Raw genomic sequence first — 26,586 nt, 5'->3', positions numbered from 1 at the left:
GCCATGCATGCCTTCCTGAAAATTGTCAGTGTCTCTGGGGATTGTAACAGAAGGAAGCAGCTGTTCCTTCAATGAGCCAAACACAAACACGTTTGAATAATTGCATCCTGCAATATTGCAAGAGAAAAGTCAGAGAGGTCATTCCTTTCTCTATTGTGGCCTTGTTAGACACAAAGAAAGAGCAGACACTGTTTGGGAAGAAGCAGAAGGGACAAACTTGTAACCTTATCTCACTAATTTCCCAGAATAGTAAGGCACTGTTCCCCCATGATCCAGAAATGATAAATAAATCTGACATCAAGAAATGACAAAGTTGATCCTGTGCCTCAGATGGATAACATATTTTCATTTGAGAATTTGGAGTTTTAATGCAAAGGCAGAGGGATTTATGTTTCAGGTCTGTGAAGAGAAGTTGTTTTTCATTCAGAATTCAGAAAGTCATTGGGAATAGTCATCTAAAGATATAATTTCTGAGTAATATATGACACAATTCAGCACCTCTTCGGATACCAGTGGTGTTCACTGGTAATATATTATAATGCTGAGTTTATGACAGAAAAAAAAGCAGATCAGAGATCACGAGGTTATGAGAATCAAGTTTTCAGTTCAATAGAAGGGTTGAGGTCTGAAAGCTGTGAGAGTTTGTGCAGAAGTCTTCAGGTCATCAGAACGGAAAGTGGGTTTAGTCCAGCAGAGCTGGGGAAAATAAAAACTGATAAAACTATCTCAGCAGCAATGAAGTGGGAAGATTCTGCAAGAGAAGAAATTAAACAGTTGTGAACAGAATGATATTTCTCTGGGTTTGAGTATCTGTCAAGGATAATGCTAGGAAAAGGGTTGAAACTTTGTTTTGCTGCTTTGGTTCAGATCTTTTCAAATGGATGTACATACAGTCAGTAGATGTCAAGCTGAAAAAGCACAGCAGGTCAGACAGCATCCAAGGAGCAGGAAAGTCAACATTTTGGGCCAAAACGTTGGATACACACACAGCTTTTTTAATGCTTCATGGAGTAAACCTGTGCTCATGTGTTAAAGAACACTGGCAGGCACATGTGAATATTTTTGGTGACAAACAATTATGGTAACTAAATGCAAGAACCAAACTCTGTCTCGCCAAGGGAAGCTCTGCGATCTGACTTGTCCACTATTTGCTTGAGCTGGGATCATAACAATCTCAGGGAATTCTTTAATGTTGTGTGGGATTTAAGAGGGGAGAACTGTTATTTATGAGGATTTGGGATTTAAAATAGAAGGTTTGGGCAAGGTTAACATCAATTCACAGATTTGTTGGGTCAAATAGCCCTTGCTTCTAAGTATCGTGAGACTAAGAGATCAGATGAGGAAGAGAAAAATCCCATGATTTTATCTCCTCAGATTGTAAAGTGTTGATAGGTTAGGGTGGTTTTACTCACACAGTGGACTGTTGTGATGGTGACAAAACTGGAGATGAAACTCAGACCCTCATTCATGCTGACCTGCAGGAAGACCGCTCTGTAAGAAGACAGACAATTTTCACGTTAAACTCTCATGGACCAAGAAGGAAAACAAACTGCTGAAGAAATGAAAGTGTTCTTGGAATTAGACAGATCACTTTGAAAGCACCCACTGTTTTTGACATGCAATTAGTTGCTGTAATTATTGCAGACAAAGTAGGGACATAAAGAATTGAAACTGGATGGAGACCAGTCCTGGATTCCTTTGCACATTTGATGATAATGACAATTCAGAGGGAACCTCAGATTGTGACAATGAATGATGACACTGCTACCTCCAAGGCACTGAAGAGCTGAATGACTGAACTCCAGCTTTAAGGGAAAAACCATCCCACAGGGTCATCATCTGGCTTTGAGCTGTGCACAGACCAAGACAGTCATTTTTTTCCGATGTTTTCCAGCACCTTTCAGTCCAACAAATGGTGGGAGTGCTGACTCAGATAAATGTGGAAGACCACTTCACTCTATCGTTGGCATGTTCGATCGTGGAAAAGAGTTGAAAATGTCATTCTCTTCTCAACTGTTTAAGCTCTTCACACACATACAGACATGTATGCGCACACGCGCACACACACACACAGCTGCTCTAGAGTAACACTGTGGAAACCACAATCTCTCGGTTCCCCTCCACCTTGTGTCTCAATTCTTTGAAGGGGTTCAGGATGGTTTACGTACAGAGTAACAGATAGATGGGGGAGTGGGGAGTGACAGACTGGAATCTAATCCAGGGATTCGGGATGGTTTCTCTATAGAATAACAGATTCCTGGGAGTGACTTTCAGACCGGAATCTAATCGAGGAGATTAGGGTGATAGATATAGAGAGAGTAACGGATTCCTGGGAATGAGTTACACACTACATCCTAATCGAGGTGTTCAGGTTGGTTCATTTATAGAATAGCAGCTACCCAAGAGTGAATTACAGACTGGAATCTCATCAGGATGGTTTCCGTACAGAATAATGGCGACCTGAGAGTGAGTTTAGAGAGTGGAGTGTAACCCAGCATTAATGACACAGTAACTGAATCTATAGTCATCAACTTGCCAGTGAATTCCTGTGTGATAAGGTCTGTGCAATTGGAGCAGACAGTTTCAAATTGATGGAATGTTTTCTGAACAAATTGAGGTCAAACGTTCTTGGCTCTCTCTTGAGCACTGACTGCAATTACAAATGAAGGCCAGTGGAATGGGTGATAAATTTGACAGGAGTTTGTGATGGAGGCCTGCACACTATGTGAGGGGAAGGGGTCAGTTTCCTTTCTAAGCGCTGCTCCTCCAACACCCTGGTGTAACCCAGCAGCAGCCTGATTCTATCATGGGGTGGACTGGTTAACCACATTGACACCAGTGAGTGCAGTGCTGACACTTCCTACCAGACTCCTGAGGTCTGTTCAGTCTGTGGCACCCACACCTGGCCTGCATGTGACTCCAGACCCACACCAATGTAGTCAACTCTCCACTGGCCTGTGGGACAATCAGAGAAGGACAATATAAACGCCACCCACCCCGCACCACCCCAACTCCCCCGCAATCTCTCCATGTCTCCCATGACCAAATAATGAAGAGATTCACTCGGGGCATATTGACTTCCTTGGCAGATCTCTGAGGAAATTTCCAGACCCTGCCTCCTCAGGATGAAGAACATCTGAAGAGGCTTTGATGGAGGAGAAAAAAAAAATTTGGAGCAAGAAGAGGCTTTTCCTTTCCCTTAGTTTCCCAAGGCAGTGACCAGCCGTCTCCGTGAGCCTATACAACTTTCCTCTCCCAGCTGCCAGCTGTTCCGATTTAACTTCAGAAAGAAAAAAAACCTCCTGGTACTCCATCACCAACCCTGCTAGCTCTTTGGGTTATACTGAAACAGACCAAGGTGCCTTGCTCAATACAAAACAAACAAATCAAAACCAGCTTGGCATCAAATGTCCTCACCCACTCAGATCCCGGAAAAGCATCTCTCCAACCTGAACTCCAGGTTCTGTAAATCCACTCCAATGCAATGCACCTTTGAAGTTCCAACCTGGCTCCAGTTCAATGGAAATAGCATGGAAATATGGGAAAGGTTAAATCCCTGCCAAATCTGAACCTGGAAACATACACACACAGTTCAGACGCTCTCTCTCTCTCTCACATTCACAGGCACGCACGGACACACACACACACACACACACACACACACACACACAGACACACACACACACCCATCTGTTGGGCCGGTCTGGCACTGATACTTGCCTGCTCACCATTCTTCGGTGTTGGCAATGAGCCACTGACTGGGCCAGCCACTACAGTATATGGGTCAGTGTAAGCAGCACTGCCCAGCTTTGGTTTCACTTCACAATCTCAGCCTGAAAGGAAAAGGAAAGGGGTGGGCCTGTCACCCTGCCCAAGTTGGAGGCTGCTGTCTGGTTTCCCCCCAGCCCTAACCCCCAATCTCCCATCCTCATGTCTCGGACATCCCCAGGCACTGCCTGAATCCCCAGGACTTCACTTGGTTGGTAGGCTGTAGTTCTCAGCCTGGGCTCCTGCCCCACAGTCCGGACAATACCCAGTTCTCCAGCACTGGCATGTTGCCCCCCCCTCACAACCACTCCAGAGCGAGGTGTGAGGCGGGAGAGGGGTGCGAGGGTCAGACCCCCACGGTCAAGTCAGACCCAACCCTGGAAAGTTGACCCATCGCTATCTATCCAGGATCACCTTTGACACCAGCCCTTTGGGGATATGTGTATGTGTCTGTGTCTGTGTGCGTGTGTCTCTATGCGTGTGTCTGTGCGTGTGTGTCTGTGCGTGTGTGTCTGTGCGTGTGTGTCTGTGTGCGTGTGTCTGTGCGTTTGTATCTGTGTGTGTGTGTCTGTGCGTGTGTGTCTGTGTGTGTGAGTCTGTGTGTGTGTGTCTGTGCATGTGTATCTGTGTGTGTGTGTGTCTGTGTGCGTGTGTGTCTGTGTGCGTGTGTCTGTGCGTGTGTGTCTGTGTGTGTGTGTGTGTGTGTCTGTGTGTGTGTGTGTCTGTGTGCGTGTGTCTGTGCGTGTGTGTCTGTGTGTGTGTGTCTGTGTGTGTGTGTGTGTGTCTGTGTGTGTGTGTGCATGTTGGGGGGGTTGTTTCAGTGGTATCAGTGGACGTTGGGTAGGGAGTGGGCACAGAGAACAGAGAAGCCTTTGGATGGACTCATGGTGAGTGTGGATAGGGGAGAGAGTGGGCTGTCGGATGTGGATAATGAGGGAGTGAGGCAAGACATTCTCTGGTCAATGCGATTTGAGTCAGGCATTTCTCTCTTCCCTCTCGGGAGCTGGTCATCGCTGGCAAGGTTGGTGTTTGCTGAGCATCCCCATGTTTTTTAATTCATTCATGGGGCAAGGACATTCTGACCATGGACAACCCCTCATTGTCCAGAGGACAGTTGAGAGTCAAACGCATTGCTATGGGTCTGGAGTCACATGTAGGCCAGACCAGGTAAGGATGGCAGATTTCCTTCCTGAAAGGACATGACAAGGATTCGTGGTCGTCATCATTCTCTTTAATTCCAGATTTACATTGAATTCAAATTGCACTGCCTGCTGTAGCAGGATTCAAACCCAGATACCCCATCCCCCCCTCCCCAGAACATGACTTCGGGCTCCAGATTAACAGTCCCATGACAGTACCACTAGGCCATCCCCTCTCTTATTTGCCCTTGAATGGAGTGAAAGTGGCATTCACGAGTTAACCACGTGAGCCTGGAATCACACAGATGTGCAACAGCTTCCCTTCCCTCACAGGCACTTTGAGGTTCCTCGGAATAATCAAGGGAAGGTTCAAGGTCATGATGAGCGACGCCAAACTTCCTTCACTTCCTTGTGACATGAGAGTCCTCTGCCTACTGACTGAGAGGTGTGTGGTGGGAAGGCTGTGTTAACCTGCTGTCTCTCAGTGTTGACACCTTAGCGTTGCACCTTGCTGGGGAACCGATTGCCAACAGGTTAGGACGGAGCCATCCTTCAGCTCCCAGTGCTTTGAACTGATTAGCTTTTCTTACCAATCTCTTCCCCCCATGCCCCAACCCCTACTGAGGTGGTAGAGTCCAACGCTTCAGGAACAGAATCTGAAAGACAGGTCCCATTCTAATGGGTGAACTGAGAGGTTCCAGGCTGAGAGACCCCTCCCCCCTCCATTACACTGCTGAGGGAGCGTGACACTCAGTGAGACAGTCCTGAACTGAAGCCCCCTGCTTTGTACCCAGGAAGGGGGTTGGGGTGTGAAAGATCTGTCAGTGTTAATTTGAAGGAGAGCACAGGAACTCTTCCCCCCCCGGGCCCCTTCACCAGGCAGCTCTGCCATAATCTGGCGATGTGATCCTTGGGTCATGTGTGTTTGTGGGAGCTTGCTGTACAATACTTCCTGGCATGTAGCTCACACACCAACAGTGACATTAAAAGTCACTTTGGGCTGTTTGGTGGTTGCACTGGGAGATTTTCCCATGTCACCATGCGTGGATCGCTGAGGGATTGGGTTTCCAAATTAACATTGGTATTACGGTTGAGGGGTTCTCTGGAAATGCTCTCTCTGGTGGCTGTTTATTGCCTTGTTTATTTCAGGCTTTACAGCACAGGGAGTTGAGACCACAGAGACCTGGACTGTATACTGCCTTGTGTCACCGGCATCTGGCAGCTGCTCGATTTCCAAGGCTGTATCACTCCACTCCTCTGAACATCAACTTCCACTTTGGCATCAGCCCCATGCAAAACACAGGACGCTGCAAAATGTCTTCCTTCTTGTTGCTTGTTACCTTGATCTCTGCACCAAAGTGTAGCTTCATTGGAGGCAGACGATACATGTCTTTGAGTCTCGCTCTCACGAGGACGGAAATTGAACGTTCAGACAGGAGGCTGTGACTTTGTATCTGTGTTTGGCTATGGTATTTTACTGAGAGACCGTGCTCCATTACAGAATGCTGTGCCTGACCAATGGTGCGCCAGCTGCCAAGCATGTGGGATGTGGGCACAGGAAAGGGAGGAAAATAGAGAATCTCAACGTACCCGTCAACTTCCTGTAGCACTGGAGCAGGACAGAGCAAGTAGGTGTCTTCCACCACCAAAGGCTTTTTAGCTGGAAGACACAGAGAGAGAGAGAGAGGGAAAAAAAAACAGACGCAATTGAGCCCCTTTCAGAAATTCACACACACTCTCTTCCTGTTACACAGGCCATCAGTTACCTCTTTGTGAAAACATTCTTGCCCATGAAACATCTCCTGAAGCTCCCCAATGAGACTGCTCATACCTTTGCTGCTCACCGTGACAGCTCTCTTGTACAGAAAGGCACTCTCCACCCTCCTGTAGTTATTCACTGCAATGCTAAATCAGACCAGAAGACCCAGGAGTAGCAGGAGGCCATTCAGCCCCTCAGGTCTGCTCCGCCATTCAGTGAGATCACGGCTGGACTGATTGCCTTTTCCCCATCAACTTGCTGAGTGAGAGAATCTTCCTGCGTTTTCCTGCCTCCCGTTTGATTTAACTCACAGAATCACACTACTCATGTCCTCATCAAAGCGATGCAATGTGTGTGCCCACCATCAATGCTGACAAATAACTGCAGCCACCAGTCCTTTTCTCTTCTCTGAATACTCAGGGTCAGTTCTGTCTGAAAGTGGTGCCCCTTATCTGCATCTTCATCTGCCTCCTCAGTTATCACCTTCAATCAGCCATCATCTCTGCACTGCTCCAATATCTTGGCATCTTAATGTGCACCTTTTCTGTTAACTGCCCCACCGTTAGAGACTGTGCCTTGAGTTGCCTGGGTTCTAAGTTCTGAAATACTCTCCCTGAACCTCTGGGCCTGCCTTTTCTCTTTCTGAAGAATTAAAAACCCTCCCCCTTGATCAGGTTTCTCATCAACCCCTGAGCCATATCTCTTCACCCACCTCGGTGTCAGAGTCTGGCGTGTTAGATTCCTGCAATGCACCTTTAGATATTTGACTCTGCTTCAGGCACCAGTTAAATGCAAATTCACGTTGAAGGTTTCCCTTCTGATTGCGATGTCATTGCAAAGACGGTACCCTTCCCTCCGACAATTCTTTTTCTCTTTCCTGCTGCACACGCAACTCCTGAGTTTGCCCTGGGAGCTTGTGAGAGCCAGGAATTCTCTGTGGTCCTTTCCCGGATGGATCCATGCCCCTTTGGAGAAGGGATGGAGTGAAGACAGCTACCTTTGTGAGTGTGGTCCCCATTTCAGAGGGCTCATACCAAAGTGCTACCTGGTACAGCTTCCTCTGTTAGCAATGGTAAGGCTGAACAGTGATGTCCAACAGTGCAGTCTGTTCCCAGAGGGTCACAGCTAATGGGGCTTAGATACTGGCCCTTTCTCACCTTCTGGGAGCCAGGTTTGTATTTGGCCAAAATGAAGACCTGAAAGATGGCTGTCTCTCCCTGCCTAGGGTGGGTGAGGTGGCTGGGTGAAGGGTGGCTGGGTGGAGGGGGGGCGGGGGGTCGGGGGGGGGGGGGGGCGGTGGTGGGGGTGGGGGGGGTCAGGGGGGGTGGTGGTGGTGGTGGTGGGGGTGGGGGGGGGGTCGGGGGGGTGGTGGGGGTCGGGGGGGTGGTGGTGGTGGGGGTGGGGGGGGTGGGGGGGGTTGGGGGGGGTGGGGGGGGTCGGGGGGGTGGGGGGGGTCAGGGGGGGTGGGGGGGGTGGTGGGGTGGGTGGTGGGGGGGGTGGGGGGGTGGTGGGGTGGATGGGGGGTGGGGGGGGTGGTGGGGTGGGTGGGGGGTGGGGGGGGTGGTGGGGGGTCAGGGGGGGAGGTGGGGGGGTGGGGGGGGTCGGGGGGGAGGTGGGGGGGTCAGGGGGGGGGGAGAGGTGGTGGGGGGGGAGGTGGGGGTAGTGTCCCCATGTTAATTAAAGTTTCAATCCCCCATTCCCATTCCCATTCCCATTGAACAAGGCAACAGCTTCCAGCTGGTGGCTGCCAGGTGACTCATCGGAGCCGTGTAAAACTACTTGACCGAGCTGGGAACACAGGAGGCTGGTGAAAGGGTGTTGCCCAGGGTCCCCATGTCAGCTTGCATCTCTCGGAGCAGGAGGGAAAATCAGCACAAAAGCAGCCGAGGGTAGTTGCTCATCTGAAAATGCCATCCACTCGCCCATGCCTCGTTGTCATTCTTTAATGATGCTTCTGCCTCCTGTAATCTGCTGAACAGAGTGTCACCAGCAGACAGTGAGATAGCTCGACAGAGGTCGGTGTCCTGTCAGCCTTTAGTTACGCATGGAGAGGGAGATGACATTGACCCAGCTCCCTCAGAGCCAGCTCTCAGAGTGACCCTCCTGTTTCTTTTTTTTTTGTAAAAAATCAAACATAGGCCTGAGTGCCATGTCCTCAAAGGTCTGATCAAAATCGTGATGAACTTTATACAGTAGCTATGACCTAATTTCGTATTAGTTGCTAAACATGTTGAAATAATACCACTCCGGAAACTGAGATCCCGTCACCAAGTTGCCCTTTTTTATTACATGTGAAAAGTCCTTGACACTGATCCATCTCCTTTAGAGACAGCTCTTAGTGTCAAAATGTCTGACACTCCTATTTTTTTTTCCAAAGGGAAGGAAACACTCGCGTGGCCAGTCACAAAATGATCCAATCTCCAAAGGGAAGGAAACACTCACGTGGCCAGTCACAACTCCAGGGTGTTGGTGGACACCACATGCTCCCTCTCCAAGGACACCCGGGCCGCCCTCCTGTTTCTACCTGTCAGCCAGGGCTCCCTGATTGGACCAGGTTAATAGCCACAATTGGAGGACTCTGATTCTGTGAGGTGCTGTCAGCTGACTCCACACAGTATGACCCCTTCAATCTCACTGCTCTCTATTCTCCCTTTGGCTCTGCTCATTCAGGTCGTATTCTGAGCTTCCTCGCCATTCCAATGTGATTCTCTGGGAAGGGGGAGCTTCTGGGAACAAGTGTTCCTTTCGCCTGCAGACTGAGGATGAGTTCATTTCATATTCCTCTCCGCACCTGGTCACTGCACAATTCACTGCTGTCAGATCCAACATTTCATTCCCCTCCCCAGTTGACTTTTCAACTCAAAGGGGGAGAGGCAGCTCCCAACAGCCAAGGGTGTCTCATGAGGGTGTGCGCTGGGCAAGAGATCCTCTCTAGGGATCTCAGTATTCGATCAAGACATGCCCCTTGGGAGTAACCAAACCATTACCCCTGAAGGTCTCACCACATTGTATGGATCTACGTAGATAATTATCACCCTGTATCTATCAGCACCATTGTACACAATATTAAACTCACCATCTCCACCAGCAAACTCACCACAGTCACCATATGCATCACCCTATTGTCACAAAGTCAAGGCTTCTGAGTTCTTGATTTGTTTTTCAGTGGGGTCGGAAAACAGCCCAGGGGTCAAACCGGCTGAACTGCTACAGAGATGAAAAGGGTATTGGGAGGTCTTTGCGTTTGTACGTTAACAAATGGGTGCTCAGGCCAAAACTTTGGTGTTTTTGTCAGTAACTTGTGGAGTCAAGGGGGAGTGGCCAGCTCTCCAGCTGATCCAATGAGTTCAGAACTTGGAGTTAGTTTGGTTCAGCAGTGGCTGGTGTGAAGTCAGGCAGGTTTGAGACTGCACCTTCTCTCTCTCTCTCTCTCTCTCTCCTTCTTCACACTTTGAGCTGCTGGCTGTGTTTCATTTTAACTCTGTGTTTAAGGGGTTTGCCTATTGGGACTGTTGTGTATTTTTGGAACAGCACAATGAAGTCTAGTTTGGATAGACTGAGTTCTGTAGGGGTTCCTTATTCTGTTCTTTATGTTTCATTGTGTGATTTTGTGAATAAATTTCTGTCTGTTTTAAAACCTGGTGGTCAACCTCACTAACTGACTCCAGGTAATTTTCACTGTGCACCAACTGAAACAAATTGCAAAGTTATGGTCTGGGGCTGCCTGCTTAACAATGTTTTGAGTGGCCCGGCCGAGTCCATAACACTACATGTATAATCAATATCACTAAATATATCACCACAAAGACCCAGATAGCATCAAAATCACCACAGCCACCATATATATGATGTAATTCATCATCTCCATCATACATACATTTAAGTCACCACACACATTGTCAGAACATCCACATTTACAATGTACACCACCATAATCACTGAATATGTTGTCAAAATCTCCATTGACTCGGCCACATCTTTCATCCAAATAAACATGCAATTTCACCCAAATCACAATGTCAGGAGATGGGGAGGCTTCCCTGACAGCTCCCAGTGAACTTTACACAGCAACATGATGCAGTCACAAGCTTCCACAACTCCAGCTTATACCCATGTCCCATGGCGGGCGAGGGGGTTAGACAGACATGATCAACAAGGTGGTAGTCAGTCACACAGGCACTTTCAATGTGGATGTAGGTGGAAAGGTTTAGAGAGGGAGCTCACGGCCCAGGCTAACAAAATCATGGCTGTGGATGGTAGAGGAATGAGGGGGCACTCAGAAGGCCAGAAATGGGAGGACAGCAGAGCAAATAGAGCTCCCTGGATAATGCAGTGGAGGTCTTCGCCTGTGCTTCAACTGTTGTTACAGTCTGACCGCAGTAGAGTCAGCAAGAGTTGAGGGGGCAGTGTTGCAGGAATTGTTGGACAGGACAATGTCTGTGTGCAGCAGATAGGTGCAGGATGGGGACAATGATCTCCCTGTTGTTGATGGAACCTGTCCAGTTGGGTGCCCTTGGGAGGAAGTGGGGGGAGGGATGTTCTATCCCCTTTCATTCCCACCCCTTCCCCACCTCAGCCTTGGTTGCTGCTCCTGCTTTATTTGGTCCCAAGCAAGAAAAGGGATCCACCACAAATTCTTTTCTCCTTCCCAACCGTGATCTCGTCAAATTGAAGCTGCACCCAGCTAATGTGTTTCAAAGTGGGTTCAGCAGTAGCCCATACCACAGAGGCACTGCGGAATTTCAGAGTGAACACCTTCATTTCAGATAGAAACAGTCAAGGGGAAAAACAGCACCGGGATTTTGTCAAGTTGCAGGCATCAACAGGCAGGACCCTGTCATTTGGAGACGAAAAGGAATTTGCACCTCACATTGCTCTTTTAAAAACCAAGTCAACATGGAGGTAGCCAAACTCTGCCATAGCGACACTCTGACCAATCAGAACCTGCTCTGAGAACGAAGATTGACAGTTAACTGTTCTTGCTGTCTCATAGTGCCAATGATGGCCCAACCAATCAGCACCCTCTTTCTCATCCTGTGTGAAACGGTGTCTCTTTCTTCAATAAAAAAACCAAAAGAACTGCGGGTGCTGGGATTCAGGGACAAGAACAGAAGTTGCCGGAAAAATCTCAGCAGGTCTGGCAGCATCCGTGTGGAGAGAAACCAGAGTTCACGTTTCCGCTCGAGTGAGTTGTGAGGAAGGGTGGCTGGACCCGAAACGTGAACTCTTGATTTCTCTCCACATGGATGCTGCCAGACCTGCTGAGATTTTTCTGGCAACTTCTGTTTGCATCCCTTGCTCCAAGTCTCGTTTTTGGTGTCCTATTTCTGCTGAGTGCATGACCGAAAGCTGGTCTCCCTTGGGCAAGGTTGAAGAGTTTGCAAAGCCACGCCATTTCCTTGCACATGGTTCCTTGTTATTTCAATCAGAGGGGAGTCACCTGAAATGATCTTAATTCCTCACCCCCCAACACCCCCCAAACCATGCCAAAAGTAAGACCTTCCAGGAGGTCATGCGGTATACTTACTGAGGGTCACCGTGTCGTTAATTTTGAAACTGCAGCGTACTTTGTCCACACTACGAGCGTGGGAAAATCCATTCCCCTTCACAACGACCTGGAATGTTTCTGCAGAATAGAAAATGCCAGGTTTAGAGAAGTCCCGGGTGCAAATGAATCGAGTCACTCGATTACCAGTCAGCATGGTGTCACACGTGCCCACTAACCCACGCTGCGTTTAATCCCCAGATCTGGTTGAAGTAGGGACAATGTTCTCTGGGCTACGAACACACCCTGGACCCCACTGTATTGCTGCTGTTAGCTTGGACAGCACAGGGGACCTCCCTGCTCAGGTAACACAACCTCAAGATATTCCAGTGATGAGAAACCGGAATCTCAGCACTGAGCTGATTCACCCAAACCAACCCCAAATGTGTAGTCTTTGGAATGCACCATGGTCTCCTGTCAGAGTTGGTGGATTAAATTACCTCAAGTGTGGCCAATGGTCTGAGCTGTTTTCTATTACAATTCCAAAAAAATTATAAGTCCCTGATGGAAAGCAGCTTTTGGATCACTCGCCTTCCAAATCTTATTCTGCGTTCTCTGTTTTCAATTCACTCATTGCTGTCATCATGTTAGCAAAAGGCAAGGAGTTAGAGTAAAATCCAAGCCCTGACATCATTACTGGTAAGGTTGACTGTGCACAAGGCAGTGAGTATTGTTAGTGATGAGGAGCCTCCGTGTTACACTGCTCCCATCAGGCTTTGAAGACTCCAGGGTCATCTATAAAGACACTCTGCATTATGCACCAGGATGTGTAGCCTCAAGGTTCCTCGACAGCAATGGTCCCCCCAATCACTTCAGGACAGTTGCTGGTTTTGTGGGTGAGAAACCAGTTGGGTTACTTCTCTGGAGCAGAGCAGAGACTGTTGCACAAGCCACAAGTCCTTGCATAAACTGGGACAGTCACAGACCTGTCACTATCCCCAACATCAATGGGAGACAGTAATCTCAGGGGTGGTTCAGTGTCCTGACAGTGCACCATCAATGGGGTAGGCTAGTGGAGTCCTGACTTGGTAAATGTCCCCCACCCCTCTGTGAGACCACCACAACCACCCCCTCCTTCGCAATGCCCACACCCCTGTTGCTTCTGCTTGTCTGCCCTGTGTGTCCCCAGCCTGCAGGTGCTGTGGGTCAGACTGGGCAAGGATGGTACCTTTCCTTCCCTCATGGACGGGAACAAGTTGGTTGGCCCTGGAAACCAAACAATGAACAGTCGCTAGGGGGTCACCACTGGGCTAGCTTCTTCTTGCAGACTCCACCAGAAGGTGATCATTGATCCAGTGGGATGACCACCATGTCACCTCCTCTTCCCCCCCACCCCCCAATACCTATCAGGTTGTAGTTCACCTCTTCCTTTCGCCCATTCCCCACGCTACCGACAGGTCTCTGGCAGATGATACCTACTCCCACCTCTCTGCATTGGCACATGGTTTCGTGCCCACTTCTGGATGAGGCACAATTGCCTCCTGAAACAGGGAGAACCAAAGGCCATCTTCCTCAGTCTTGGTCCGAGCTGCAAACTCTGGCCCCATTTTTTGTCCCATTCCCTGGCTTCAGCACCCAGTCCCTGAGTCTGAGCTGGATTCCTACATCCATATCCTCCTATCATTACAAGCACCAACCTCCATCTGTACTCCATCTCCTGCCTCCTGCCCCCCCACCATGACACCAATATGTTCCTGAAACACTGGACTCTTTTTTTTTGGGGGGGGGGGTTTGTCAATTCCAGTACTCCAATGGAGAGGTTACCTGAGCTCAGCTGTCCTTGTCCTCTCCCATACCATCTCCTCTGGAACAAAGGAATTACTGTTGGGCTGGACGTGGGCTACTATCACAGGGCTGAACGAATCCAACTATCAGGATCCCTGAGCTCAAACCCTGAGCATCCTGGAAGTGAATCCTGCGACAGTGGGCAAGTGGATTAGGAAAGGACGGGGATTTTACCCAAACTCCCTCAGGGTCCCTCGGTTGGAGGCTGGGGGGGGGGGGGGGGGGGTGGCGGGGTGGTGGACAAAGGCAAGGCATCGTCCCTGAGTGTGCACTGTCCCTCGGTGCGCACTGTCCCTCGGTGTGCACTGTCCCTGATGGCGCACTCTCCCTGAGTGTGCACTGTCCCTCGGTGCGCACTGTCCCTCGGTGTGCACTGTCCCTGATGGCGCACTCTCCCTGAGTGTGCACTGTCCCTCGGTGCGCACTGTCCCTCGGTGTGCACTGTCCCTGACGGCGCACTCTCCCTGAGTGTGCACTGTCCCTGAGTGTGCACTGTCCCTAATGCGCACTCTCCCTGAGTGTGCACTGTCCCTCGGTGTGCACTGTCCCTGAGTTTGCACTGTCCCTGACGGCGCACTGTCCCTGAGTGTGCACTGTCCCTGAGTGTGCACTCTCCCTGAGTGTGCACTGTCCCTGAGTGGGCACTCTCCCTGAGTGTGCACTGTCCCTCGGTGTGCACTGTCCCTGAGTTTGCACTGTCCCTGAGTGTGCACTGTCCCTCGGTGTGCACTGTCCCGGAGTGTGCACTCTCCCTGAGTTTGCACTGTCCCTGAGTTTGCACTGTCCCTCAGTGTGCACTGTCCCTGACGGTGCACTCTCCCTGAGTGTGCACTGTCCCTCGGTGTGCACTGTCCCTGAGTGTGCACTGTCCCTGATGGCGCACTCTCCCTGAGTGTGCACTGTCCCCGAGTGTGCACTGTCCCTCGGTGTGCACTGTCCCTGAGTGTGCACTCTCCCTGAGTTTGCACTGTCCCTGAGTGTGCACTGTCCCTGAGTGTGCACTGTCCCTGAGTTTGCACTCTCCCTGAGTGTGCACTGTCCCTGAGTGTGCACTGTCCCTCGGTGTGCACTGTCCCTGAGTGTGCACTGTCCCTGACAGCGCACTGTCCCTGAGTGTGCACTGTCCCTGAGAGTGCACTCTCCCTGAGTGTGCACTGTCCCTGAGTGTGCACTGTCCCTCGGTGTGCACTGTCCCTGAGTGTGCACTCTCCCTGAGTGTGCACTGTCCCTAATGCGCACTCTCCCTGAGTGTGCACTGTCCCTCGGTGTGCACTGTCCCTGAGTTTGCACTGTCCCTAATGCGCACTCTCCCTGAGTGTGCACTGTCCCTGAGTGTGCACTGTCCCTCGGTGTGCACTGTCCCTGAGTGTGCACTGTCCCTGAGTTTGCACTGTCCCTGAGTGTGCACTCTCCCTGAGTGTGCACTGTCCCTGAGTGTGCACTGTCCCTGAGTGTGCACTCTCCCTGAGTGTGCACTGTCCCTGAGTGTGCACTGTCCCTCGGTGTGCACTGTCCCTGAGTGTGCACTCTCCCTGAGTGTGCACTGTCCCTGAGTGTGCACTGTCCCTGAGTGTGCACTCTCCCTGAGTTTGCACTGTCCCTGAGTTTGCACTGTCCCTGAGTGTGCACTCTCCCTGAGTGTGCACTCTCCCTGAGTGTGCACTGTCCCTCGGTGTGCACTGTCCCTGAGTGTGCACTCTCCCTGAGTTTGCACTGTCCCTGAGTTTGCACTGTCCCTCAGTGTGCACTGTCCCTGACGGTGCACTCTCCCTGAGTGTGCACTGTCCCTCGGTGTGCACTGTCCCTGAGTGTGCACTGTCCCTGATGGCGCACTCTCCCTGAGTGTGCATTGTCCCTGAGTGTGCACTGTCCCTGAGTGTGCACTGTCCCTCGGTGTGCACTGTCCCTGAGTGTGCACTGTCCCTGAGTTTGCACTGTCCCTGAGTGTGCACTGTCCCTGAGTTTGCACTGTCCCTGAGTGTGCACTGTCCCTGAGTGTGCACTGTCCCTCGGTGTGCACTGTCCCTGAGTGTGCACTGTCCCTGACAGCGCACTGTCCCTGACGGCGCACTCTCCCTGAGTGTGCACTGTCCCTGAGAGTGCACTCTCCCTGAGTGTGCACTGTCCCTGAGTGTGCACTGTCCCTGAGTGTGCACTGTCCCTCGGTGTGCACTGTCCCTGAGTGTGCACTCTCCCTGAGTGTGCACTGTCCCTGAGAGTGCACTCTCCCTGAGTGTGCACTGTCCCTGAGTGTGCACTGTCCCTGAGTGTGCACTGTCCCTGAGAGTGCACTCTCCCTGAGTGTGCACTGTCCCTGAGTGTGCACTGTCCCTGAGTGTGCACTGTCCCTCGGTGTGCACTGTCCCTGAGTGTGCACTGTCCCTGACAGCGCACTGTCCCTGACGGCGCACTCTCCCTGAGTGTGCACTGTCCCTGAGAGTGCACTCTCCCTGAGAGTGCACTCTCCCTGAGTGTGCACTGTCCCTGAGTGTGCACTGTCCCTCGGTGTGCACTGTCCCTGAGAGTGCACTCTCCCTGAGGGTGCACTGCTTGGAAGATCATGCCTTTGTCCCAGCTCCTTTCTTTACTGTCACAATGACCAGACACTGGGATATGTTCTGCTTGCTGTCGCCCATCATTTACACTTCCACTGTCAAAGCACAGGGGACAGTACACCCGAGAGATCATCATTCCCGAGTTCCCTCTACACTGTGGGATTTCTCAAACTGGAGCAAGAGTCACATTGTGCACTTGAATAAAGCCAGTGCACACCTTTCCAATACCTGAGGCATTTACTTTCAGGGCGTTTATAACATCAACTTGGCTCATTTAATTTGATTTGTGTTGCTTTTTTACCCCTCAGACTGATCTAGACACAAAGCCAAAGAGTCATATAGCACAGAAACAGACCCTTCGGCCCAAACTCAACTAGTCCCAGCTGCCTATTCCTGACCTATGTCCCTCCAAATATTTCTTATTCATGAACTTATCCAAATGTCTTTTACACATTGTAAATGAACCCTCGGCCACCAATTCCTCTGGATGTTCACTCCACAAATAAACCACTCTCTGGGTGAAATAATTGCCCCTCATGTTGTTTTTAAATCTCCCTCCTCTCACCTGACAAGTATACCCCCTCACCTTGAAATCCCCCCACCCCATTGAAAAGACACCTGACATTGCCCCACCCCTGTGATTTTAGAAACCTCGATAAGGTCACCCCTCAGCCTCCTACACTCCAGGGAAAAGAGTCCCAGCCTGTCCAGTCGAAAGTGAGGTAAGATGGAGCAAAGGATGGGTTTCATATGGGGCCTTGAAGATGGAGAAAGAGGCAGGGACATTTCTGGAGGAACTGCCATTGGATTTGGTTGCTGAAGGTGCAGTGAGTGAATTGGAGAAAAGCAGAGATCTGAGACAGTTGGGGAAGGAATGGGCAAAGCTCCACAATGGGACAAGGGCAGCCAAGGGATATGACAATCCAGGGCGGGATGGTAAAAGCGGAACCATTTCTTGAGCAGGAACCAGTGTTGGTGTTGAGCAAGGCCAGAGGCAAAACAGCAGGGGAATGGTGAGGATGATGGCTGGGTTCAGCTGATGGACGCAGTGAACAGAAATGTTGGAGAGGGAAAAACTGAGCACGTGTTCCCTCATTTCCATTTAAGTACTGTACTACATTCTCAAGCAACAGCTGGCCATTGGCAAGATGTACTGCCATTTTGCAGTCAATCCAGCTGGATAGCTTCCATTTCATACAACAGCAGAATCAATCCCAGGGATGGCCTCAGCTCTCTCTCACTTGTCTACAAGCAAGTGTCAGTGAGCAAGTCCTCAAAGGGATACTCCTTTGCTAGACCAGCTTCTGAATGGGTTTGGTGGGATTGGAAGTGACACGTGAGTGTGAGGTAATGTTCCTGACAGCCACTCTTGGGATCCTGCAGTTGGGGGCTGAGGTTTGCTCAGTTCACTCCCTCAGCCGTGGGACCACTGACATTTCCCAGCACTGAGTGGATAAAAGGTCTGGGTCAACCAGAACTCTCAGTTAGATAACGCTCCTTCATACTGTCAAAGCCACCCATCAGTCTCTGCAAGTCCCTCCAACCTTCCCAAGCCTGAGAGATATCTGCACTGGTTGAACTCTGGCCTCTCCCGTCTCCCTGACATTTAGTCGTCTCCCATTGGTAACCGTACCTTCAGCTGCCTGGGCTACAAACAGTGGAAAACTCTCCACCCACCTCCCTGCTATTGGTCCCACCTCACTCTCCTACTTCAAGACAGTCCTCAAAACCTACCCCTTGGAGCAAGCCTCTGATGGGGGGGGTACGACATCCCTGGCTCAATGTGACACCTCTGCTTGACCAGAAGAGTGCTCTGACATTCAAGGCAGCTACGCAAATGCAGGTCCATGTTTGATTCTACAGAGCCGCGTGGACAGTGGGGGGGTAACTCATCCTGAGGCCCAGTGAGCGTGTCAGTCCACATCATCCCAAAGTGAGCAGATCAGCCCCCAATCCCCCTTGAGTCCACACCGAATCTTTCAGAAATCTATCTATCCCACCTCCTTTTCCCTCTCCCCCTTCTCTTTCATGGGATTTCTGTTGTTCCTGCAGAATGGAAACTTTCTGATGGAATGAAACATCACAAAGGGGAGGAACTAAACTGGCTTGGGTCTCCAGAAAGGAGAATATTCAGTGCGTCTGGAGTTGGCTTGTAACTGCTTACCTCCAGCACAGATACTTGATGGTTCTGCAGCCAAAATCTCAATGCAGGATTTCTTCAGGATCTGTTCACCAGGGAGAGAAAAGCAGCAATTAGCAATCCAGCAAAGCGTTCCAGTCTGAAGCCAGGACTCGGGAGGTGCAATTACTCTGAAAGATTAACATCGGCCCAATAGCCTCTCTCTCTCGCTCTCTCTCTCTCTGGAACGAGGGCAGCACAGTGGTTAGCACTGCTGCCTCACAGCGCCACAGACCCGTGTGCTCCAATTTCCTCCCACAGTCCAAAAAATGTGCAGGTTAGGTGAATTGGCCATGCTAAATCACCCGTAGTGTTCGGTGTAGGGGAATGGGTATGGGTGGGTTGCTCTTTGGAGGGTCGGTGTGGACTTGTTGGGCCAAAGACCCTGTTTCCACACTGTAACTAATCTAATCTAATTCTCCGGAATGGTAGGCTTCCAAAGCATCAAGAACAAGCCCGTGTCCAAGACATGAAGAGCTTTTGGAGTTTGCTGACCGTCCAATGACACATTGAGAAATTTCAGACAAGGTCAGAGGCCATTCGTCCCCTCGAACGAGTTCATTCAGATCACATGTGATCCTTTTACACCAGTCTCGTTTCCACACCCTTCAAACATGGAGTCACTGAGGGACACAGCACAGAAACAGGCCCTTTGACCCGACCCATCTATGCCAGCCTAGTTTCTGAAGCTGAACCATTTCACACCAAGCTATTGGCTGGTCCATTTCCCTATCCCATCCATGTGACTGCAGCGGAGCCTGAGAAATGGTTTCCTGTCCCCAGTGACACCAGCTCCCAGACAGTCTGTTCCATCCACACCCCACTCTCTGTACGTGAAGGACAGCCCTTCAAAACTTTCTCCCCATACCCTCTAGCCTTAGACTGGCCCACCCCTGGGGAAAAGACTGTGGCCACTCACCCTATCGCTGCCTGCCGGATTCACAAAATCATTCCACTGACTGAGGAGGCCATTCAGCCCATTGTGTCTACACCCTGCTATCCAAGCGAGCATGGTGACGGTGTGACATTGTCTGGATATTTTGTGAACCGGTCCAAGCACTGCTCTTGAATCTGCTTCGATCACAGTTCCACGCAGACTCTTGCCAGTTGCTGAGGGGAAAACCTTTCGTTCTCACCCTGCACTTGCTTCTTTTGCAAAGCACTCTCAACCCATGCCATCTCGTTGTTGATGCTTTAACAGGCGGGAATAATTTCTCGCTGTTGGTTCAGCCTGTCCCCTCCTTAGCCTTCTCCTCACCAGGGTCCAGCTGCTCCAAGTGTCTGATCCCTGCAAGCATTCTGCCCTGGTCTTGTGGACAATGCTGCTTCCTATACCAGTCACCTCATCATCAGAGGCATGGAGACAGTGAATAGCCCAGAGTAGTGGAGTCCAGAGCTAGAGGTTAAAGGTGAGAGGGGAAAGAAATAAAGAGACCTCAGGGGCAACCTTTTCACACAGAGGGTGGTGTGTATATGGAATGAGCTGCCAGAGGAAGTGGTGGTACAAAGACAACATTTAAAAGGCATCTGGATGGGTATATGAATAGGAAGGGTTTAGAGGGATATGGGCCAGTTACTGGCAGGTGGGACTAGATTAATTTGGGATATTTGGTCAGCATGGATGAGTTGGACCAAAGGGTCTGATTCCGTGCTGTACAACTCAATGTCTCCTGAGCAGTCTGACCCCAACATGATCTCTGACCAAGCTTATCCAAAATCTCTCCACCAGACGGAAGTCTCTCATTCCATCCCCCTATCAATTCCTTACAAAGTCCACTACATCTCACTCAAATCTATATCCTGACAGCTTCAATCCCCTTACTGGGGGAAGGATAGCATCTCGCTGCAGACAGTTTGGGAAGGATCACTCCTGGTTCATTGCAGAGGGGGGAGGCTCGCCTTATTGAGACATTGAGCAGGTTAGGCTTATAGCCACAAGAGGTGAGAAGGAGAAGAGGCGATCAAAGTGAACTGTATACGATATAAAAAGACAATGACACACATTTACACACAATGATGTACAATAACCAGGGGTCACTCACTCCCTGTGACACAGAATGACCTGGGTCACACACCCTGTGACACAGAATGACCAAGGGGTCACTCACACCCAGTGACACAGAATGACCAGGGGTCACTCACACCCTGAGAAACAGAGTGACCTGGGGGTCACACTCCCTGTGACACAGAATGACCTGGGGGTCACACTCCCTGTGACACAGAATGACCAAGGTGTCACTCACACCCTGTGACACAGAATGACCAGGGGTCACTCACACCCTGAAATACAGAGTGACCTGGGGGTCACACTCCTGTGACAAAGAATGACCTGGGGGTCACTCACACCCAGTGACACAGAATGACCTGGGGGTCACTCACACTCTGTGCTACAGAATGACCTGGGGGGTCACAAACCCTGTGACACAGAATGACCTGGGGGTCACACTCCCTGTGACACAGAATGACCTGGGGGTCACTCACTCCCTGTGATACAGAATGACCTGGGGGTCACTCACACCCTGTGATACAGAGTGACCTGGGGGTCACACTCCCTGTGACACAGAATGACCTGGGGGTCACACACCCTGTTATATAGAATGACCTGGGGGTCACCCACTCCCTGTGACACAGAAAGACCTGGGAGTCACTCACTCCCTGTGATACAGAGTGATCTGGGGGTCACACTCCCTGTGACACAGAATGACCTGGGGGTCACTCATTCCCTGTGACACAGAAAGACCTGGGGGTCACTCACTCCCTGTGATACAGAATGACCTGGGGGTTACACACCCTGTGACACAGAATGACCAAGGGGTCACTCACACCCAGTGACACAGAATGACCAGGGGTCACTCACACCCTGAGAAACAGAGTGACCTGGGGGTCACACTCCCTGTGACACAGAATGACCTGGGGGTCACACTCCCTGTGACACAGAATGACCAAGGTGTCACTCACACCCTGTGACACAGAATGACCAGGGGTCACTCACACCCTGAAATACAGAGTGACCTGGGGGTCACACTCCTGTGACAAAGAATGACCTGGGGGTCACTCACACCCAGTGACACAGAATGACCTGGGGGTCACTCACACTCTGTGCTACAGAATGACCTGGGGGGTCACAAACCCTGTGACACAGAATGACCTGGGGGTCACACACCCTGTGATATAGAATGACCTGGGGGTCACACTCCCTGTGACACAGAATGACCTGGGGGTCACACTCCCTGTGACACAGAATGACCTGGGGGTCACTCACTCCCTGTGATACAGAATGACCTGGGGGTCACTCACACCCTGTGATACAGAGTGACCTGGGGGTCACACTCCCTGTGACACAGAATGACCTGGGGGTCACACACCCTGTTATATAGAATGACCTGGGGGTCACCCACTCCCTGTGACACAGAAAGACCTGGGAGTCACTCACTCCCTGTGATACAGAGTGATCTGGGGGTCACACTCCCTGTGACACAGAATGACCTGGGGGTCACTCATTCCCTGTGACACAGAAAGACCTGGGGGTCACTCACTCCCTGTGATACAGAATGACCTGGGGGTTACACACCCTGTGACACAGAATGACCTGGGGGTCACACACCCTGTTATATAGAATGACCTGGGGGTCACTCACTACCTGTGATACAGAATGACCTGGGGGTCACACTCCCTGTGACACAGAATGACCTGGGGGTCACACTCCCTGTGACACAGAATGACCTGGGGGTCACTCACTCCCTGTGATACAGAATGACCAGGGGTCACCCACACCCTGTGATACAGAATGACCTGGGGTCACTCACACCCTGTGATACAGAGTGACCTGGGGGTCACACACCCTGTGATATAGAATAACCTGGGGGTCACTCACTCCCTGTGACACAGAATGACCTGGGGGTCACTCACTCCCTGTGATACAGAATGACCTGGGGGTCACTCACTCCCTGTGACACAGAATGACCTGGGGGTCACTCACTCCCTGTGATACAGAATGACCTGGGGGTCACTCACTCCCTGTGACACAGAATGACCAGGGGTCACCCACACCCTGTGACACAGAATGACCTGGGGGTCACACACCCTGTGATATAGAATAACCTGGGGGTCACTCACTCCCTGTGACACAGAATGACCGGGGGTCACCCACACCCTGTGACACAGAATGACCAGGGGGTCACTTACTCCCTGTGATACAGAATGACCGGGGGTCACTCACACCCAGTGACACAGAATAACCAGGGGTCACCCACACCCTGTGATACAGAATGACCTGGGGGTCACACACCCTGTGACACAGTATGACCTGGGGGTCACACACCCTGTGATATAGAATAACCAGGGGGTCACTCACTCCCTGTGACACAGGGGTCACCCACACCCTGTGATATAGAATGACCGTTCGAGATGATCATTCCAGACCACAATAAGTAGTCTTGTGCAAAATGACCGTGCAACAGGATCTGTCTGCTCTCAGTTTCTGGTGAAAACGATGTGGAATTTCTCACTGTTTTAAGTTGCCTTGCCTGAGGACACAGTGTTCCTTTGGGAATATGAAACCCCACTTTCTTGTCATGCTGAGTTGGAAAGCAGCGACCTTGATGAGCCATCTCCACAGTGGGGCTGACAGTCCTGTAAACAGCTCACTGTTTTCCCCTCAGTTCACCGTCCACTTGGAAACTCTCTCCATCTCCCAGTCAGACTCCAGCTCCCAATGGAGACAGTCCCCAGGTCTCCCCCTGCAAGGAACAGACTCTGTTCCTCACCCCGATCAAAGGGCAGTGCCATTAAATCACGGGGGCAACAAGGCGGCAGAGGAGAGTATGGGCCGATGAGATCAGCCATGAATTCACTGTCTGGTGGAACTGCCACCAAGGGCTTAATGGCCTACCAGTGTCCCCTGCCCTGTGGTCCTCCATGGGCAGGCACACACACATCTGTGTGAACAGTGCCTGGCTCACTCCTGGTCAGCCTGCTCACGATGTGCTGCTGACTGAATTGTGTAACTGGTGCGACAGTCATTGCAAAGCCATTTCTGTGTCCCCTCACAACCCGCGTACAGTACCACCAACAAGTCTGACAGTGTGCAGTGAGCGAGAGCAGCGCTCACTTTCTCTCTGGGCAACAGAGGCTGGGACGCTGCCAAGTCCCCCAAATTGCTGTTGCATAATCGCTGTCAGCAAACCAATCAGGAAAAAGACTGCGGAATCCAATCTGGGTATAAAGCCGGAGCGTGGCTGAGGAATTGAGAGCAGGAGCGTTTTCTGATTTGGTAGAGATGCTGCAAAATAAGTGTCAGCTTCCTTATTGTCCTGCGCTGACCCTGTTTCTCCCCACCCTACCCACACTCCCGCAATCAGCTTCAAACCCTCAGATCCCGAAGCCTTCTCCTCTGCTTCTAACTTTCCCCAGGCAGCTTTCCTTTTTCTGAGCTGGGAAGGGGGGGGGGGGGAGAGCAGCTCGTATTTAATGGGAAGCAGCTGTCTGGAAGTTCCAGCACTGGGTAGCCACGTACACCACTCACCGAGTCGATGATGCCTTGCAGAGCCTCAAAGCCGTCATTTACTGGGAAGACGTGGTCTTTGCTGTCGGCAATTCGAGCCAGCTACAACCAGGGAAGGGGACAGGAAGGTCGAAGGGACAGTGGGGGCAATTAGGGTTGGAGGAGGAGGTCAGAGAAGGGGAGACAAACAAATGATTGTCATCATTATTTCCCAATTATTAAATACATATCAAAACATCAATATTAAATATCTCCTAATCATTGTATCACGTTTATCATTCAATAAAGATGAAAAGTAAGGATGGCACGGTGGCTCAGTGGTTAGCACTCACAACACCAGAGTCCCAGGTTTGATTCCACCCTTGGGCAACTGTCTGTGTGGAGTTTGCACATTCTCCCTGTGTCTGTGTGGGTTTCCTCCAGGTGCTCCGGTTTCTTCCCACAGTCACAAAGGTTGTGCAGGTTGGGGTGGATTGGCCATGGGAAATTACCCAGAGCGTCCAGGGATGTGCTGGGTTGGCCATGGGAAATGCAGGGTTACAGGGAGAGGGTGGGTGGGTGATGGGTCGAACGGCCTCCTTCCACACTGCAGGGATTCGATGAAATATTTCACAAAGAACCGCAGTCTGTTCAGTATCGCCAAGCCCTAGATCTGAGGCTGCTTGCTGACGTTGAGGTGCTCGGGTGTGGCAGCCGTGAAAGTCACCCCAGTTCAATCCCATACTTGCTATTCCTCAGCGTGGTTCACAGGGTAGCTCAGCAACTCCACAAACGGATTCCCAGTACCGTGCCTCTCCCTCTTGCCTGAGTCCTTTGGCCTTCACAAAGGTTTTGTGTTTTGCTTTCGATCTGACAAGCTCAGGCGAGCAGCGAGGACGGCAAAACGGTGTTTCCAACACCGCGCACTGAGTCTCGGGATATATCATCCATGTTGTCCTGTGAGAATAGATTGGACTGGGATTGGGCTGAACGTGTTCCCACAGGGGTTTCCGCAGAGTAGCGGGTGACCTGATCAGAGTGCGTGCAATCCTGAGATGTCAGGATCGTACAGGAAATCTACACCATGTCTCCCCATGTGTCTTCATTCATTCAGGGGTCATGGGGCACACTGGCTGGGTCCTGCATTTATTACCCTGTCCCTAGTTGCCCCTTGAGAAGGTGGGGGTGAGCTGTCTTCTAGAACCGCTGCAGTCCATGTGCTGTGGGCTGACCCACAATGCCCTTAGGGAGGGAATTCCAGGATTCGGACCCAGTGACAGTGGAGGAACGGTGATATATTTCCAAGTCAGGGTGGTGAGTGACTGGGAGGGGAATTAGTAGGGGGTGGTGTTCCCGTGTATCTGCTGCACTTGTCCTTCTCGCTGGAAGTGGTCAGGGTTTGGAAGGTGTTGTCTCAGGATCTTGGGTGAATTTCTGCGGTGCATCTTGTAGATGGTACACACTGCTGGTATCGGTGGGTCAGTCAAGAATTGAGGAGGCATGGTTTTATAAATTTGGGATTGCCCTGACTGGACAGAGATGAGGAGTTTCCTTTTTCTCCTTCTGAAACTCTGGGACTCTCTGCCTCCAAAAGGAATGCAGGCAGGGCCATTGTATAGTTTTAAGACAGAATTCGAAAGTATCTGATGAGGCAGGGAGTCAGAGCAAATTAGATAGGAATCTGGAATTCAAAACCCAAACAGACTAGGCCGGGTTTAATTGAACACCCCATGAGGGTTTGCCTTCTGCTCCTATTCAGTTTGGTTTGTCATGGACCAGGCCAGACCCCCTCAAAACATTATAAAACCCTAATTTGGTTTTTTTTTTTCGGCAGGTGTAAAGTGGATATTCCAGGAGGGATGCAGTTGGCCCAACCACCCAACTTTAAACAACCCAGAATTTATTTTCACACTACAGTTCAAACATGAACAAAAGAAAACTGAATTCAGACTAACTTAACTTCTCTGAAATCCCAACCAATTCTATCACAACTTAACAAAGGTCTTCCAATCCCCGCAACATCCCTTGGCAAACGGTAAGTTCAAACACAGGTTCTTACAGGCCGGAGAGATTTCAGAGAGAAAGCTCAGGTAAGAAACATCTGCTAAAGCATGGAACCTCTTTTCACTGGAGCTGCTTCTCTCACTCCCCAGCAGTTTTCTGACTGCTTGCTAAAACTGAACCAAACTAGATTTTTAAAAACCTGGACTGGGAGAACTGACCACTCCCCTCTCATTGTTCAAAGTAACAATTTCCAGAAAAATCGACACCTCTGCCTTTACAACCCCTCTTGAAAAACACCACCAACAACACAACCCTGTTAAAGGGCAGCATCATCACAGAGAGAAAGGTTCTGTCGAGCCTTTGACGGGAT

General features: G+C 50.7%; 1 protein-coding gene across 2 annotated transcripts in view; it reads right to left on the bottom strand.

Moving 5' to 3' along the window:
- LOC140459642 (anthrax toxin receptor 1-like) overlaps positions 1 to 26,586 on the bottom strand; it is a 149,689-nt gene that overhangs the window by 77,194 nt on the left and 45,909 nt on the right. For both annotated transcript variants that reach the window (XM_072553955.1, XM_072553954.1), the window contains exons 8-12: positions 24,255 to 24,335; positions 18,716 to 18,776; positions 12,194 to 12,292; positions 6,498 to 6,567; positions 1,413 to 1,491 (exon numbers count right to left, since the gene is read on the bottom strand). In XM_072553955.1, coding sequence (XP_072410056.1) covers positions 1,413 to 1,491; positions 6,498 to 6,567; positions 12,194 to 12,292; positions 18,716 to 18,776; positions 24,255 to 24,335 — 390 coding nt within the window. The remainder of the gene's footprint in view (positions 1 to 1,412; positions 1,492 to 6,497; positions 6,568 to 12,193; positions 12,293 to 18,715; positions 18,777 to 24,254; positions 24,336 to 26,586) is intronic.

This window comes from Chiloscyllium punctatum, chromosome 35, assembly GCF_047496795.1.
Source record: "Chiloscyllium punctatum isolate Juve2018m chromosome 35, sChiPun1.3, whole genome shotgun sequence".
NCBI lineage: Eukaryota > Metazoa > Chordata > Chondrichthyes > Orectolobiformes > Hemiscylliidae > Chiloscyllium > Chiloscyllium punctatum.
Note: the sequence above shows the minus strand (reverse complement) of the source record. Positions and strands in the feature narration are given on the sequence as shown.